Raw genomic sequence first — 18051 nt, 5'->3', positions numbered from 1 at the left:
AAACACTAGCATGATTATGGCTTTTATTTTATATTAACAAAAATATTAAACATTCAAACGAATAAATATTTATGTATACTTAGCAAAAGTCAGGCTTCAATATATCTAAGTTAATAAACTGTATATCTAAAAATTTTGCATGGGAGAAAAGTCCAAAAATTGACAGCTAATTTTTCCTATTATATTGAGTTTATCTAAAAATTCATTAGCTAAAATCAATTTTGGACTCAAAATTAATTGTCTAACATGAAACAAAACACACAGTAATTAAACACATTATTTCATGTGCATCCTTGCGGCATGGGATCCAATATTCACTCCATGTAGTACCTTCAACAATTTGGTCACCAATCTAATTTATGTAGTTGGTAAGTTCAAGCAACGGCCGTACAAATTAGAAGGTGAACATGAACTGGAGAGATATAACTAAATTTTGTAATACTCAAGACTGCCAGAGATCAGAAATTGAGACTTCAAAACTTCAATATATAAACCTCTCATCATAAGAATCTGACGAAGTAATCATTAGGTCGGGAAAATGTAACTACTCAACCTTAGTTGGTCCTGTGATTCATAAAACCATCTTGTCTAGCAAAAGGCCAAGTTATTGCTTCCTTCCTCTTCCTTTCTTGGTTGGCTGAGCATCCATTTGCTCTTTTCCAGTGACTTCTGATAGATCAACTGCAGAATTACAAGTAGTGGAGAATGTGAAAAGAAATCTCAGCACCAAAAAGGAAAGAATAAAAAAAAAAACACAATCAATTAAACCATAGACCAATATTATAGTGTGGTAACTGGTATCTTATTCTTGCCCGTGATTTCAACAATTATCAAAATTGCATAACAACCTTAAAAACATTTCCCAAAAGAACACGTGTCTTTGACAATTTAGCTAGCATGAATGCTAAGGACAAGACTTTCAGCTAAAGCATCACAACTAAGTAACAGCTTAGGGTAAAGACATATACCATCAGGACCACGAGCCATCAAAGCAAAGAACATATTATTCAGTTTCTCCATTTTCTTAGCCTCTTGTGCTTGGTCTGTCTTATACTTTAGACACTGTTTAAAAGTACAACAATTCGCTATTAGAACATGAATTATGAGACTAATAACATCTAAGAGGTAAGCACGAATAAAAAAATTATGCTTGTTATGAGGAATATAATTATTGCATATAATTGAAATGAGTCAAATCTCACACTAGGGATCATATTGTGGCTAAATTAAATTTTCACCAAAAAAAAAAGAAGAGATTTTTACATGTATACTTGTACTCTTGTTCTTCGCAGTCTGATAGAATTATCTTATTGGCAGTGTTATCTACCACCTCAAGTAAAGGCGCATGCCAGCAGAAATAATACTAGAGAACTTCCTGCCTACCATCTCTTTTTAATGTGAAAATAGGCTACAAATTGCAAGTATATTATAATCATCAAAAGTGCCACTAAATTTCTGGATCTTGGAGATTCCTACAGATAGCAACATCATCCTTAAGGTAAAACCTAATGTATCCCATGCCCATCAGCATAAAGAGATGAGTAAAGCCTACTAATTAAGCGAAGAAGAGAATGACAAATTGAATAATAGGTAACTACAAATTTAGGGCCTGTTAGTATATCAATTTCCTTTTTATTCAACCAACCTTAGATGGCTAGCATTAGTTCGTCTGAGGGCCAGAATAAGGGTTGCTATCCTATAAGTAACTGAATTCACTCAGTCTTTTCTTAATTGTTGATCAGAAGACAGTCCTCTTTGGAAGAATTTTAAATGTCTTTAACGGTTCTTCTCTTGTCCTACTCCTCTTATGTGTTACAGATCCTTAGCCTCCCATTCTGCATCAAGTATCCTGGAGCAAATAAAATTGTATAGCTTTAAAAATTAAATCAAAAGCTTTTGTATTTACTTCTAAATTATTGCATGCAATCATGCAAAATATGCTTTAGTTAAAAGATAATCCAGTAGGTTCAAGGAGTCCTTCTTGATACCTATCTCATTTAGGTCCCTCTAACAGAGGACGTGCCAAACTACATAACAATAACGTTTCCAGTCTAATGAATCTCCTCACAATCTCATCAGTATCCAAGCTATTGTTGGATGGGTGGTTTTGATTGGGCAAAGGCTTTGGAATGGTTAGATATCAATATTCAAACTACATAACAACATGCCCCTCATACAAAAGACCATTGGGCAAGTGTAGAGAAAGCACAAGCCCATTTCCCCTTGAACTCAAAGCAATGTTGTTAATGGCGGATGACGGTTCATGGTGGAAAGCCAAAAATCCACCATAAAAATATGGCGGATGGCGTAGCGGAAAATGACGGACGTCATGGCGGACAAAAAAAAATATATACATATAAATATAAATAAAAAATTAAAAAAACAATGGATTATTTCCTTGTTGCAGTTGCAGTAGCAACATTGGATGATGGTTCAGCCATTTAGAAGAGGACTGAACAGAAAAAAAAAATGTGGTGTCAAACAAAAATAAAAAATAAAAACAGGTGTCAAAAATAAAAAAAAGGTTGTCAAATAGAAAAAGGAAAAAAAAACTCCAGACATAAAAAACGTGTCAAACAAAAAAAAACAGAAAAAAAACAACAAAAAAAATGCACAAGTACACTGTTGTCGCCGTCACCGTTGGCGTCACTCGGTCGTCTGCGGTCCTCTCTCTCGTGTGCGTCTTGCTCGAGTATCTTGTGTACGTTGTGCGTCGTGCGTCGTGTGCTGGCCTGTTGCCGTCGTCGCGCTCGCGAATGTCGTGTGCAGGTGTCGTGTGCGTCACCGTTGCCGTCGCGCTGGAGACTGCTGCTGGTCGTGCCGCTGAAGACTGTTGTGCTGTTTTGTTCGTGGCTTCGTTCTTGCGCTCCGAGTTTCCTTTTGCAAGAGAAACTCGAGTAGGGTTGGGTCAGGCCAGGCCAACCCCTATCGCGCACGTTTTAAAAAAAAAAAAAAAAACCCGCTATTCCGCCATTAATGCGATTCCGCCATGACTGCCATGGCTATGGCGGCCGCCATGGCGCCACCATACGCAACCGCTATTTGGTGGCGTTTTTTCAAAATTTCGCGACGCCATTCCGCCATGGCCGCTTTTTAATAACACTGACTCAAAGTCAACATAATTTTGAAAGGCCGGATGGGATTTAACTTCAGACCACTTGGCTATAAAGGCTTTAACACCAAGTCAAGAACCAATTCTCCTAAAAGCTTAAGCTGTTAAGAGAAATGCTTACAACACACTCTTTACTATTGGGTGAAATTCATGTGGCCCTACTAAATAATAAATGAGACCCATCAATAGGGGTTGAGTGTTGAGACCCACATCATTTATTGGATCCCACATAAATTTAACCAAATTTAGAGTGTCTGCTGGAAAGAATTTGTTAGTGCATTGCTAACATTTCTCTAAAATTATTGAGTATAAAAAGTCAAAGGTGAAAGGAACATTCAACAAAAAAATAACTTAATAGTCATTTAGGCCATTGATCAGTCTTAAACTTAATTTTCGTTCCAAATTACGTGGAAAAACAATCAGGCACTGTTCATGCAATAGAAGCTCACTGAAAAGAACAAGAAAACTAATTTAGTCTTTATTACATAACTCTAACAAGAAGCAAAGCAGTATAAGTCTTAACAGAATGAGGTGTTTATAGCCCTATAGGAAGGGTAGTCCACAAGTTCTTATCCAAATAAAACAAGTGGTAACGTGGGATAGTAATATCATAGTAACAATGGATAAAATATGACTTAAAAAACTTAAAAATCCCTATATTACAAACCTCAATTTCAAATCACATCAACACAATAAACTGTAGCAAGGTGTTAGGCCACCGATTAAGCAAGTGTATGAAGGAAGGACACATGGCAAGTATAAGAGGAAGCCAGAGCAGCAACCAGAACTGGGATTAGGTAGCCAACTAAGGTCAGTTACAATTAGTAGTTAGCCTTGTAACTGTTCAAGTCAGTTAAAGGCAGTTAGTTAGTTAGTCGTTAGCTATAAATAGAGATGGACTGCCTAGAATTACTCATTCGAGAGTAATCACGGTGGTTGGTTAGGGAGGCTAGGCTCCAATCCCTAGATGTGCATTTGTACTACAAGAGTAATAAAACGAGAGATTAGGCTGGTACCATTACTGGTATCAGAGCAAAATTTTGATTCTCAGACGTGAAGCTATTCATGGTTTCAACTCGAGGAAACATGGATGCGCGTGTGGAATTTCTGGAACGAGGTTTTGAAGGCATAATCAACATGCGTGAGGACGTCGCAAGTTTGAAGTGGAACGCATCGAGTGAGCGAAGCTAAAGGCGCAACTAATGGCGGCGGTGCGGAACTTGTCGAGCACCAATCATGGAAGCGGCAATCGCGACCATGCAGAACGGGAAAATCGTGATCGAGAGGTAAAGTGGCGGAAACTTGAGATTCCAATTTTTGACGGAGGAGATGCGTTTGGCTGGACAAATAAGGTGGAATGCTATTTCGAGATTAATGGTGTAGAGGAAGAAGATCGAATCCAGACAGCCATGGTCGCAATGGAAGGAAAGGCACTAACCTAGTACCAATGGTGGGAATTTTGCGCAAGAAACCCTAATTGGACAAATTTCAAGAAAGCTGTGATTCAGTGATTTCAGCCTTCGATGAACCAAAGCCCCTACGAGTTACTACTCAATTTGAAACATGAAGGAACAGTAGAAGAATATCACGAGAAGTTCGAATTGTATGCAGGTCCGTTGAGAGGAACAGAACCTGAGTATTTGAAAGGCATATTTCTGAATGGAGTGAAAGAGGTGGTGAGGGCAGAGCTGAAGTTGCATCCAATAAACACCCTCCCTGAACTGATGGACTATGCGCAAAGGATAGATGAGAAAAATTCACTAATGGAAAAAGGTAATGCTAGAGGAAACAGAGGTGGTCCAACTAGAAGTTATAGTTCCTCAAGAACTATAACATGGGATCCAAGTGTTGGAATTACACACATTGTATGGGTAGTTGTTCCAACAAAGAATAGTTATTAATGTACCTAGTTAGTCACATATTCATGTATCTAGGAATTCACATGCAAGTACATAGGTACTAGAACTTCATTAATATTCTTGTAAATTTCACATTGTATTTACTCCCTAAGTCTATATAAATATAGATCAGCTGAGTGGGTTTAGAACTCAAGCATTTCACAACCTCTAGTCTCTTCAATATGGTATCTAGAGCTACCTTGTTTGTTCTTTAAAGGTTTCTGGATCTGGTCAGCAGAACCTAAAGTCTCGTCTTTGTCCCTTTGTCCAAACAGCAACCTCAATATCCAAAAGTCCCTTCCACCGACCTGCCCACTATCCATCGTCGCCGGTCTATCCTCTTCATTCCTAGGTGATCAGTTCTTCGATTAGACAACTCTTTGACAAGTGCTGAAATGGCTTCAGACTCTGAGAAAATTGATGGTCATGCCTTCTCTATCTCTGGAACACCAACAATCACTTCAGGAAAATTGAATGGAAAAAATTATTTAGCATGGTCAGCCTCTATTGAACTTTGGTTTCTTGGCCAAGGTTATCATGAACACCTAGAGCAATCCTCAGAAAAGATTTCAGAAGACAAACACGAGCAGTGGAAGAAACTTGATTATCAGCTTTGTGCTCTCTTGTGGCAGTTTGTTGAGCCAACTATATTGACAAATTTCAGAGCCTTCAAAACTTGTTATTCTTTCAGGAAAAAGACACAAAGTGTTTTTGCTAATGACATTCAACAATTGTATGATGCTGCTCAGAAATTGACCACTCTTAAACAAACTGATCATGACATGGTTGCCTATGTTTTGAAAGCCCAATCTGCAGTGGAGGAGTTAAAATTATCATTGGATAAACTTGAAGACATAAAGACAAAACTTGATAATCTATATATAGTGTTGGTACTAAATGGGATGCATCCAGATTTTGATCATATTCGTGACCAAGTCTTAACTGGCCAAGTTCCTTCTCTAGAGAATTTAATTACCCGGCTCCTTTGTGTCCCCTCACCAAAAATAGGAGGAAATTCAGTTGACAGTATTGAACTCCTGCCATGGTATCTAGTTGAGGGGGACGAGGTGGTCGTGGAAACCGAGGAGGACGAGCTGGAAGAGGAGGTCACCCTCAATGTTCTTACTATAAGAAAGTGAGCCACACACAAAACACTTGTTATTCTATTCACGGATTCTCCGAAAAATCGGTGAATATTTCAAAGTCTGAAACACCTAAGATAAAGTTTTCGGAGGCTGACTATCAAGAGTATCTCCAGCTAAAAGATGCCAAAGAATCTCAAACATCATCTGCTATAAGTGGTCATAACTCCACTGCCTGCATTTCCCAATCTGGTAATAATCAAAGTCCATAGATAATTGATTCAGGTGCTTCTGATCACATTGCTGGTAATAGTTCTTTATTTTCATCTCTCTCTCCTCCTAAAATTCCTCATTTCATTACTTTAGCCGATGGTTCTAGAGTTGCAGCAACAGGAATTGGCCATGTATCACCCACTTCTTCTTTGTCTTTAAACTCTGTTTTGTTCATACCTAGTTGTCCTGTCAATATAATATCCCTTAGTTAGCTTACTCGTTCTCGTAATTGTTCAGTAACATTTGATGCTAACTCCTTTGTCATACAGAACTGTGGTACGGGTCGGACGATTAGCATAGGATATGAATCTCATGGTCTTTACCACCTCAAGCCTAATCTTTCTTGGGTTTGCAGTGTTGCCACATCACCAAAGCTCCTTCATGAACGTTTGGGACACCCACATTTATCTAAATTAAAAATAATGGTTTCGAGTCTTGAAAAAATAAAGGATCTATTTTGTGAGTCATGTCAACTAGGAAAGCATGTCCATTCTTCTTTTAGGCATGTTGAAAGTCGTGTTGATTCCCCTTTTTTGGTTATTCACTCTGATATATAGGGTCCTAGTCATTTTTCGTCTATGGGTTATAGATATTTCGTTACTTTCATTGATGAATTTTCTCGATGTACTTGGGTTTTTTTAATGAACGAACAATCTGAAATTTTGTCCATTCTCACTTCTTTTGTTAATGAAATTAAAACTCAGTTTGGTAAGACAATTAAGATCCTTAGGAGTGATAATGCGAAAGAATACTTTTCTTCTGCTATTTCTTCCTTTTTGTCAGCGCAGGGCATTCTCCATCAGTCCTCTTGTCCTTATACTCCTCAACAGAATGGCATTGCCAAAAGGAAGAATAGGCATCTTGTTGAGACTGCTCGGACATTATTACTTCATGCCAATGTACCTGCCCGACATTAGGGTGATGCAGTTTTGATAGCCTGTTTTTTGATAAATCAGATGCCTTCTTCCTCTATTAAAAATAAAATAGCACATTCCATTTTGTTTCCTGAAGAACCATTGTTTCATGTTGATCCACGTATTTTTGGATGCACTTGTATTGTTCATAACTTGTCTCCAGGTTTTGATAAGCTTGCTGCTCGAGCCATCAAATGTGTTTTCCTTGGATATTCCAGATTACAGAAAGGTTACCGATGTTACTCTCCTGCTCACAATCGTTATTATATCTCTGCAGATGTAATATTTTTTGAAGAAAAACCATAATTTGCTCCCTCCATGGTTGAGTCCAATACTCTTCAAGAATTTTTTCCTATTCCCTATCTTGGTCCATCACCTTCTTTGTAGGAATCAGAGTCAACTATAGATTCTACCATAGATATTCCTGACAATCCTCCACTTGAGCAGACTCAAAGATCACCCATTATATCGATGTCGTCCTCGAATTCCTGACGCAGAACTTGAAGGTATTGAAAGACCAGTTGAATCATGTCCTACTCCAACGGACAACCCGATCATGGAGCTACCTAAAGAGAATCTTGACTTGCCCATTGCTCTCAGTCTACACATAATCCTTATCCTATTTATAACTTCTTAAGTTATCATCGTCTCTCTTCTTCGTACCATTCTTTTGTTTCCTCTTTATCTTCTGTTTCTCTTCCTAAAAATCTTTGTGAAGCACTTGATCATCCAGGATGGCGACAAGCCATGATTGATGAAATGTAGGCTTTGGAGCATAATGGTACTTGGGAGCTGGTTCCTCTTCCCCCAGGCAAGAAACCTGTTGGCTGTTGATGGGTATATGCTATAAAAGTTGGGGTCAATGGACAAATTGATCACCTCAAAGCTCGATTGGTAGCCAAAGGTTATACCCAAATTTATGGCCTAGATTATGGAGATACTTTCTCCCCTGTGGCTAAAATTACTTCTGTTCGACTCTTTCTTGCCATAGCTACCATCCGTCATTGGCCACTGTATCAGTTGGATATTAAAAATGCATTCCTACATGGGAAATTAGAAGAGGAGATTTATATGGAGCAACCACCGGGATTTGTTGCTCAGGGGGAGTCTAGCTTGGTTTGCAAACTTCAGAGGTCTCTTTATGGACTCAAACAATCCCCACAAGCTTGGTTTGGAAAATTCAACTCAGTTGTTCAGGCTTTTGGGATGAAATGAAGTGAAGTAGACCATTCAGTTTTTTATTGTCATACCTCATCGAGTAGATGTGTTTACTTGGTGGTCTATGTAGATGATATAGTCATCGTAAGAAATGACCAAGAAAAAATTGCTCAACTGTAGGAACATTTATTTAGTCATTTTCAGACTAAGAATTTGGGAAAACTTAAGTATTTTCTTGGAATTGAAGTTGTTCAGTCAAAAGATGGGATTATCATCTCACAAAGAAAGTATGTGTTAGACATACTTAAAGAAACTGGTATGTCAGATTGTAGACCAATTGATAGTCCCATGGATCCAAATCAAAAATTGCTACCAAATCAGGGGGAGCCTTATTCTGATCCTGAAAGATATCGGAGATTGGTTGGGAAGCTTATCTACCTCACTATTACAAGGCCAGATATTTCCTTTGCAGTTGGAGTGGTGACTGGTGAGTCAATTCATGCAGTCTCCTCATAACGATCATTGAGATGCATTAATTCGAATTTTGAGATACATTAAAAGGACCCCAGGACAAGGTCTACTCTATAAAGACAAAGGACGCACTCAAATAGTTGGATTTTGCGATGCAGATTGAACAGGATCACCCATTTATAGGCATTCCACGTCAGGATATTGTGTGTCTATTGGAGGAAATCTTGTCTCATGGAAGAGTAAGAGCAAAATGTTGTTGCAAGGTCTAGTGCAGAGGCTAAATATAGAGCTATGGTTGTAGCCACATGTGAGCTCATTTGGATTAAACAACTTCTTCAAGAATTGAAGTTTGGAAATACTCAACAAATGAAGCTATGTTGTGATAATTAGGCAGCCCTGCATATAACTTCTAATCCAGTATTCCATGAGAGAACTAAACATATTGAGATTGATTGTCATTTTGTCCGGGAGAAAGTCCTTTCTAAGTAAGTTATTACTAAATTAATTAGTTATAATGATCAACTAGCAGACATCTTTACAAAATCTCTAAGGGGACCAAGAATTCAAAATATTTGTTCTAAGCTTGGAGCATTTGACTTATATGCTCCAGCTTGAGGGGGAGTGTTGGAATTACACACATTATATGGGTAGTTATTCCAACAAAGAATAGTTATTAATGTACCTAGTTAGTCACATATTCATGTATCTAGGAATTCACATGCATGTAAATAGGTACTAGAACTTCATTAATATTCTTGTAAATTTCACATTGTATTTACTCCCTAAGTCTATATAAATATAGATCAACTGAGTGGGTTTAGAACTCAAGCATTTCACAACCTCTAGTCTCTTCAATACCAGGAAACAAAGGCACCACGACAAAAACAAGAGAGATAAGTTTGAGCTCGGAATCAAATAGTGTGAAGTCCACTGGGGCATACAGAGTTAGGCCTTTTAGGAGGCTTTCAGATGCGGAGTTCCAAGAGAGGACAGAAAAAGGATTTTGTTACCGTTGTGATGGAAAATTTGGCCCTGGTCATATATGCCCCAATAAACAATTCCAAGTCCTTATTTTGGGAGAAGGAAAGATGAAGAAGACGAAAAAGAAGAGGGGGCAAGACATGAGAAACAACTGCAGAGTATTCAATTGTCCCTGTATAGCATGTTAGGATTGACTTCAAAAACATCAATTAGACTTTGGGGCAGTATTGCCGAAAATAGTGTCATGGTATTGGTAGATTGTGGGGCCTCTCATAATTTCATTTCTGATGCAGTAGTGAAACAACAGCAAATGTCAATCACACCTACTAAATCATATATTGTGGAAGTAGGGGATGAAAGAAAAATCAGGTGTGAAGGAGTATGCAAGAATGTCAAATTGCATATCCAAGGCATGAAAATCCAACAAGACTTATTTCTCTTTAAAATGATGGGAGTGGATGTGGTATTAGGGATCGAATGGTTGGCATCTCTAGGTGAGATAAGAGCAAATTTCAGAGAGTTAACTCTGAAGATACCTACAACTGAGGGGTCATTCACTTTAAAAGGAGAACCTGCAATGGCCAGATCTGCTGATGTAAGCTCCATTGGAGCTTGTAGGCCTAGGATCTTCTTCATCAATGAATTCTTTTGTTTCTTAGAAGATGAATGGCAGCGGAATGGAGAAGGAAGAGAGAGAGGAGACGCCACTTCAAGGAGAAGATGAGTCTAGAAGAAGCTCACCACCATAGGAGGCCACGAATAAGAGTTTGGAGGAAGAAGGAGATGAATGAAGGGAGAGGAAGAGAAGAGCACGAAATTTTGTGCTCTAAAAGAGCTCTGAAATCTGAAGTTTAATATTCAAATGATCAAAGTTTTAAAAAATGCACACACATGACCTCTATTTATAGCCTAAGTGTCATACAAAATTGGAGGGAAATTTGAATTTCAATTCAAATTTTACTTGAATTTGAAATTGAATTTGTGGAGTCAAACTTTGAAGCCAAAATTTCACTAATTATGATTAGTGAATTTTAGTTTTGGTTCAGCCCATTAATCCAAGATCAATTCCAAGATTTTCCACTAAGTGTGCTTAGGTGTCATGAGGCATGTAAAGCATGAAGGATATGCACAAAGTGTGACTATATGATGTGGCAATGGGGTGTAGTAAGCAAATTCTCACCTCCTCCTACAAAATTTAATTGGATAGGGCTTCTACCAATTCAATTAAATTTATTTCCAACCACACACATCAAATATTCACGTAATGCATGTGAAATTACAAAACTACCCCTAATACAAAAACTAGTCTAGGTGCCCTAAAATACAAGGACTGAAAAATCCTATATTTCTAGGGTACCCTACCTACATTATGGAGCCCTAAATACAAGATCCAAAATTAATGAAACCTTAACCTAATATGTACAAAGATAAGTGGACTCATACTTAGCTCATGGGCCCGAAATCTACCCTAAGGCTCATGAAAATCCTAGGGCCTTCTCTTGCATCTTTGGCCCAATCTTCTTGGAATCTTCTATCCAATGCCCTTGCGGGGTAGGATTGCATCATCTGCTGCTTCGCTGAGATCCATTATCAAGGTCCTGCGAAATGAAGGAGAGGGATTCCTATTGTGTTGTCAGGGTCTACAAGCTGTACCGGAAGCAAGCCTGATACTTGCATGGATGAAAGGTATTCTTGAGGAATATAATGAGATCTTTCAAGACCCTAGTGGTCTCCCTCCTTCAAGGAGACAAGACCATAGCATTGAGTTAAAAAAATGGAGCTGAAATCCCCAACATAAGGCCTTACAAGTACTCTCATTACTAGAAAAATGAAATTGAAAAGCTAGTAGATGACATGCTGAATTCAGGGATTATTAGGTCCAGTATCAGTCCTTATGCAAGCCCTATTATATTAGTGAAAAAGAAAGATGGAGGATGGAGATTTTGTGGATTATAGGGCTCTCAATAAGATAACGGTCCCCAATAAATTTCCTATACCTATTATCAATGAACTCTTGGATGAATTAGGGGGTGTAGTAATCTTTACTAAACTGGATCTTAAATCTGGTTATCATCAAATAAGAATGAAGGAAGAAGATATCCCAAAAACTGCATTTAGAACCCATGAGGGCCATTATGAGTTTGTAGTAATGTCTTTTGGTCTTATGAATGCCCCTTCCACATTCCAAGCATTAATGAATGAAGTCCTACGGCTCTACCTAAGGAAGTTTAACTTGGTATTTTTTTATGATATCCTCGTCTCTCGTCTATAGCAGAAGTAAAAAGGATCATAGGACTCATGTGAGAGTTGTCCTATCCCTGTTGGTTGAGAATAAGTTGCTGGTCAACAATAAAAAGTGCAGTTTCGGGCAGAGTCAATTAGAGTATTTGGGGCACATAATTTCGGGGGAAGGTGTAGCGGCAGATCCCCAAAAATTAGACGTCATGCGAAGCTGGCCTACTCCTAGCGATGTGAAATCCTTAAGGGGATTTTTGGGTCTCATAGGGTACTACTGACGTTTCATTCAAAATTATGGTAGGATTGCAAGGCCTCTGTATAACTTGCTAAAGAAGGATGGTCTTAAATGGAATGAGGAGGCTGAGGAGGCTACTAGAAAATTGAAGAATGCAATGACAGAAATCCCTGTTCTCATTGTACCTAATTTTACTCAACCCTTCACGGTGGAGACTGACGCGTCTAATAAAGGATTAGGTGTAGTATTAATGCAGCAGGGGAGACCATTGGCTTTTCTAAGCCAAACTCTCTCCAATAGGGCTCAAAAAAAGTCAGTTTATGAGAGAGAACTCATGGCTATTGTGTTAGCAGTACAGAAATGGAGACACTACTTAATGGGCCGCAAATTCACTATATTAACAGATCAGAAAAGTCTGAAGTTTTTAACTGATCAGAGATTACTTGCAGAAGATCAGTTTAAATGGACTTCGAAACTAATGGGGTTTGATTTTGATATAGTGTACAGGCCAAGATGTGAGAACAAGGCAGCTGATGCATTGTCTAGAAGAATGACATATTCGGCCATTTCTATGATCAGATTTTCTGATGAGGAAGAGTGGGAGTCTGAAGTTTTGGTTGACCCGAAACTGAAGAAAATTATGCAGGATTTATTGGTAAATGGATCTGCACATCCAGGATACTCCTTACAAGATAAAAAAATTATGGTATAAAGGCAAGTTAGTAATTTCTAAAACATCTCCCAAGGTGCAAACACTTACGACAGAGTATCACAGCTCTGTTGTAGGAGGTCATTCAGGGTTTTTCATAACATTTAAAAGGATAGCAGCCTCTGTTGTGACTGCATGTGAAACTTGCCAACAGAATAAATATCAGGCCTTATCCCCGGCTTGTTTGTTGCAACCTCTTCCTATCCCTACACAGGTTTGGTCTGATATATCTGGATTTTATATAGGGTCTACCAAGAGCACAAGGAAAGAACACAATTCTGGTTGTGGTAGAGAGATTGACTAAGTATGCTCATTTTATCCTCATTAGTCACCCCATCACTGCAAAGGACATAGCTGATCTATTTGTCAGGGAGGTTGTGAAATTACATGGGTTTCCAAACACCATTTCGGATCGGGATAAAAATTTTCTGAGTCAATTTTGGAGGGAATTATTCAAATTTGCTGGAACTAAATTGAAATTTAGTTCAGCATATCACCCTCAGACGGATGGCCAGACTGAGGTGGTCAATAGAGGAGTAGAAACATACTTAAGGTGTGTTACAGGAGAAAAACCAAAGCACTGGCCTTCCGGCTTAAGTTGGGCAAAATTTTGGTTTAACTCTAATTATAATAGTTCCTCTAAGCTCACTCCTTTCAGGGCTCTCTATGGCATTGACCCACCTCAATTGCTTAAAGGCACAACTATTCCTTCAGCAGTAAAGGAGGTCAACAGACTGACACAAGATAGGGACTCTTTGTTGGACCAACTACGAACTAATTTGCTTAAGGCTCAAGACTAGATGCGAGCATATGCCAATAAGCACTGTAGGGATGTTAACTTGGTTGTGGATGATTGGGTTTACCTGAAATTACAACCGTATCGTTTGAAATCTTTGGCTAAGAAGTTGAATGAGAAATTAAGTCCTCGATTTGATGGACCATATCAGATTTCTAAGGTCATTGGTAAAGTAGCTTACCAGCTCAACCTACCACCCGCAAGTAAAGTTCATCCGGTCTTTCATGTGTCTCTATTAAAGAAAGTCATTGCTCTTGCAGTGAAACCCCAACCCTTGCCTCCAATGTTGATTGATGAGTTGGAACTAAGGGTAGAGCCTCTAGCTGTCAAGGCTGTCAGAAACCACCTTACAGGCACAGCTGAAGTGCTCATCCAATGGAAAGATTTACATAACTTTGAAGCCGCACGAGAATCGGTTGATGTTATGAAGCAGCAATTTCCTGCATTTCACCTTGAGGACAAGGTGGCTCTCTTGGGGGGAAGTATTGTTAGGCCGCCGATTAAGCAAGTGTATGAAGGAAGGACAAATGCCAAGTATAAGAGGAAGCTAGAGCACCAGCCAGAACCAGGATTAGGTAGCTGACTAAGATCAGTTACAGTTAGTAGTTAGCCTTGTAACTGTTCAAGTTAGTTAAAGGCGGTTAATTAGTTAGTCGTTAGCTATAAATAGAGATGGACTGCCTGGAATTACTCATTCGGGAGTAATCACGGTGGTTGGTTAGGGAGGCTAGGCTCCAATCCCTAGATTTGAATTTGTACTACAAGAGTAATAAAACAAGAGATTGGGCTGGTACCATCACAAGGTTTGTCAAAATTGAGTCTCAACATTGAAAGGAGAGCAGATGTATGATCATAGGATCATAACATAAATCATAAGTTAAAACTAAAATGCAAAGTGTGGGTGTAGGATTATGACATCATAACATGAGTCATAAGTTCCTTATAAAATGCAAAATACACACACAGAGATAAGAAAACAACGCCTCTCACGCGCATAAGAAAAATAACCTCTAAAACACAACAAGCATTTAATCAAATTTAATTTGAAGATTCAAATGGTCTTATACAACTCATAAGTAATATAAATTTTGAAAACACATAAAACTAAAGCATGCAAAGAACAGATTCGCTGCAGAGCCCATAGTCACAGTGTGTGGTAAAAACACAGAACTGGAGAAGAAAACAGAAGCATCAGAGTTTAGGAGAGCAAAGCATGCAACAGCAGGCAAGAGAGGGTCCAGTAGGTTAGGGTAGAGAGGGAGAACCTCAAGGGAAGTGAGGGGTAACTAGAGAGAGTTGATCAAGTGTTAGGAAAGGGTCATGCAGCAATTGGGGCATGAAACATGGAAAAGTAGGGTTTTTTTTTTTCCAAAATGGGTGATGCAACCTGGCCCAGTTTAATTTGCAGCCATGGCATGCCTTTGGAGCACTGCTCTCACGATACTGCACCTTGGAGCGTCAATCCAAAGTAATCCACCCATGGAAGCACAGCACGGCACACAAATCATGGAGGAAATAAATTATCGGGCCATACAATCCGTCAAGATGTGGCACATATTTGACAACCATTGTAGATTACATAAATATCCTCATAGTGCCCACCATGAATCAATGATATTGTATAGGGAATTCAAATTTTGAAATAATCACACTATGTTTGGAGACAGAAACCACAAACTCTGGAGGAAAAACATTTTGTATGAAGAATCAAATTATGATGTCATGTCGATCCATATTTTCACTCTCAAACATGCACAAGCAGTTCCAAAATAAATCTATAATAAGACCATAAATATAATATTTAAACTTTTTTGTTTTAGAAAAATGAACCAATACCTGTTGGTTATCAGTGACCTTGAGTACCAACTTTCCATCACAGTGCCTGTACTTCATGACGTACCGTGTCTGCTCCAAATACAATTGAACAATTTTCATTTTTCAGAAGAAGAGGTTAATAGAACAAAGACAAGATGGATAACTTGGACAATCATGAAACTCAATAATAAAAAACTCAATTTGGCTAGTATTGCACAAAAACAAAAAACATGAAAAGAGAGCAAAAGAAAAAAACACAAAGTATGGAATTACAGAATCAGGATCTGCACGGAACAGCTCAATGGATTGCTCCACAAACTTGTCCCACTCAGTTATATAAACCATTGCACCAGACAGAGACTTTGGGAAAGGATGCAGGGAAGCACAATTGAGGGACTTCAACAACTTTCTGCCTGTTAGCAAGTTATAACCAACTGAGTTCACAGTTTACCTGCATGTTGATAGGAAATAAACAAAATTATAAACACCAGTGTCACTAAATGCATAATGTGGAATTAGAACCCACTGCCTCTTTAACACCAAGCACAAGACCGCAGGGACACTAATTAGAAAAAAAAAGGATGATAATAGGAAACATATGATGAAAAATATAGCAAGCAGTTTATTTCATTATATTGATAAAACTGAGGAAGCAACAAATTCATATGCATAGTCATCTCGCATCTGATATTTTACATATTATCAATCAAATGAACCAATTTATGCTTTTCTGCGAAATACAGACACATAGTAAATCGTAAAAAGAAATTGTCAGGAAAATTGCTGATAATAAGCAAATTAAATTTTTAGCAAAGGGGTATCTCATTCTTGCCAATCCACAATTTGAAAAGGTCAACATTTTCAACTCAAATTCAACTCTTAAGATCTATCAAAGTAAATTATCTTAGAATGCAAAGTAAAATGCAATTTCACCTTCCCAAGAGAAGTAATTAAAGCAGCACTAAGTCCCTTCACTCCTTCAGGAATCCAAACCTCCCCATAACAACTTGCCTGCCATTTAAGCCTATCATACCCCATTTGTGTGCACAGAAACACACACATACACACTAGGCCTTAAACCTCCTACTATATATTTAATTTGCACAGAAACACACACCCACAAACACCGGCAATTAACTAAACAAGAAAACTAAACCCATTTGAGAGCAAAGAGGAAGTGCCTACGAACGTAAGAAACCTACCACTATCAATTACAGTGAGTTATGAAGTCTTCAGCACATGAAAATCAAAACCCACATGGAAAACTGCTTCTAACACCAACCCCATTCATTCAACAACGACATAGCAATACCCATTTAAAAATCAATCGAAGTCAAATGATCCATGACAAGAAAAACACGCTATCTGTTTCAGCCAATTTTGATCCAGGGTAGAACAAGGAGAATCGATTCAGTTCAGTGCATACCTATATCGCCACAAGAAACAACAGTGCGCGCTAAAAACCCTTCCGTGGGAGCAGTTTGCGTGTTCCTCAGTTCAATCCCAAGGGTCATTTTTCAAACAGTGTAAATTTTGGGTTAGATCTGTTAAAATCTTTTACGTGTCCTAGCGGAAATGATACTACTTGTGTGTCTATTATATTTTATTGTATTAAAAAATTATATATTAAAATAATATTTCTTATGTTATTAATTTTGGTTTAATATGTTTTATGATGTATATTAGTTCTTATATTTTTTTATTATGATAACATGATAAATTAATATATTATGTTTGTAAATATATATATATATATATATATATATATATATATAATTGACTAACCATTTGAAGTACATGGTTAAATAATGTTTTATTTCATAAATACATTTATGAAATATTAAAAAGGTAATATTTATTATGTCATGTTTAATTTTTTTCTTTTTATTTTGATTTTTAATTATCTTTACTCTTACGAGATATATATTTCAATTCTATAGATTTTTTTATATATTTCAAAGTAAGATATATGGTGAAGAGAAATGAATAAATATATTTTATTGTATTAAAAATTATATATTAAAATAATATTTTTTATGTTATTAATTTTAGTTTAATATGTTTTATGATGTATACTAGTTCTTATATTTTTTTTTATTATGATAACATGATAAATTAATATATTACGTTTGTAAATACATATATATATATATATATATATATATATAATTGATCAAACAATTTGTAGTACATATTTAAATATTGTTCTATTTCACATATACATTTATGAAATATTAAAAAGGTAACATTTATTATGTTAGGTTGAATTTTTTTCTTCTTATTTTGATCTTTAATTATCTTTCCTCCTACGAGATATATATTTCAATTTTATGGATATATATTTCAAGTAAGATATGTGGTGAAGAGAA

General features: G+C 37.4%; 1 protein-coding gene across 2 annotated transcripts; it reads right to left on the bottom strand.

Annotated features, from left to right (window-relative positions):
• Positions 1-205: 205 nt before the first annotated feature.
• On the bottom strand, positions 206-17237 carry LOC114394598 (signal recognition particle 9 kDa protein-like). 2 transcript variants are annotated; one of them, XM_028356229.1, is made up of 5 exons: positions 17109-17237; positions 15956-16133; positions 15704-15772; positions 969-1062; positions 206-681 (listed from the first exon to the last, which is right to left on the bottom strand). In XM_028356229.1, exons 2-5 carry the CDS (start codon positions 16025-16027, stop codon positions 605-607), a joined length of 312 nt encoding a protein of 103 aa, XP_028212030.1. In that variant the 5' UTR covers positions 16028-16133; positions 17109-17237; the 3' UTR covers positions 206-604. The 2 variants fall into 2 exon arrangements, with proteins under 2 accessions (XP_028212030.1, XP_028212031.1); XM_028356230.1 differs by lacking the exon at positions 17109-17237 and adding an exon at positions 16885-17091.
• Positions 17238-18051: the final 814 nt, after the last annotated feature.

This window comes from Glycine soja, chromosome 18 (assembly GCF_004193775.1).
Source record: "Glycine soja cultivar W05 chromosome 18, ASM419377v2, whole genome shotgun sequence".
NCBI classification, from domain to species: domain Eukaryota; kingdom Viridiplantae; phylum Streptophyta; class Magnoliopsida; order Fabales; family Fabaceae; genus Glycine; species Glycine soja.
Note: the sequence above shows the minus strand (reverse complement) of the source record. Positions and strands in the feature narration are given on the sequence as shown.

Coding starts and splice junctions, on each gene's coding strand:
- LOC114394598 (XM_028356229.1), bottom strand. CDS start 16,027: ATGGTTTATATAACTGAGTGGGACAAGTTTGTGGAGCAATCCATTGAG. Junction 15,773..15,955: donor TCCGTGCAGATCCTGATTCT/GTAATTCCATAC, acceptor TATTTGGAGCAG/ACACGGTACGTCATGAAGTA. Junction 682..968: donor GATGGCTCGTGGTCCTGATG/GTATATGTCTTT, acceptor GTAATTCTGCAG/TTGATCTATCAGAAGTCACT.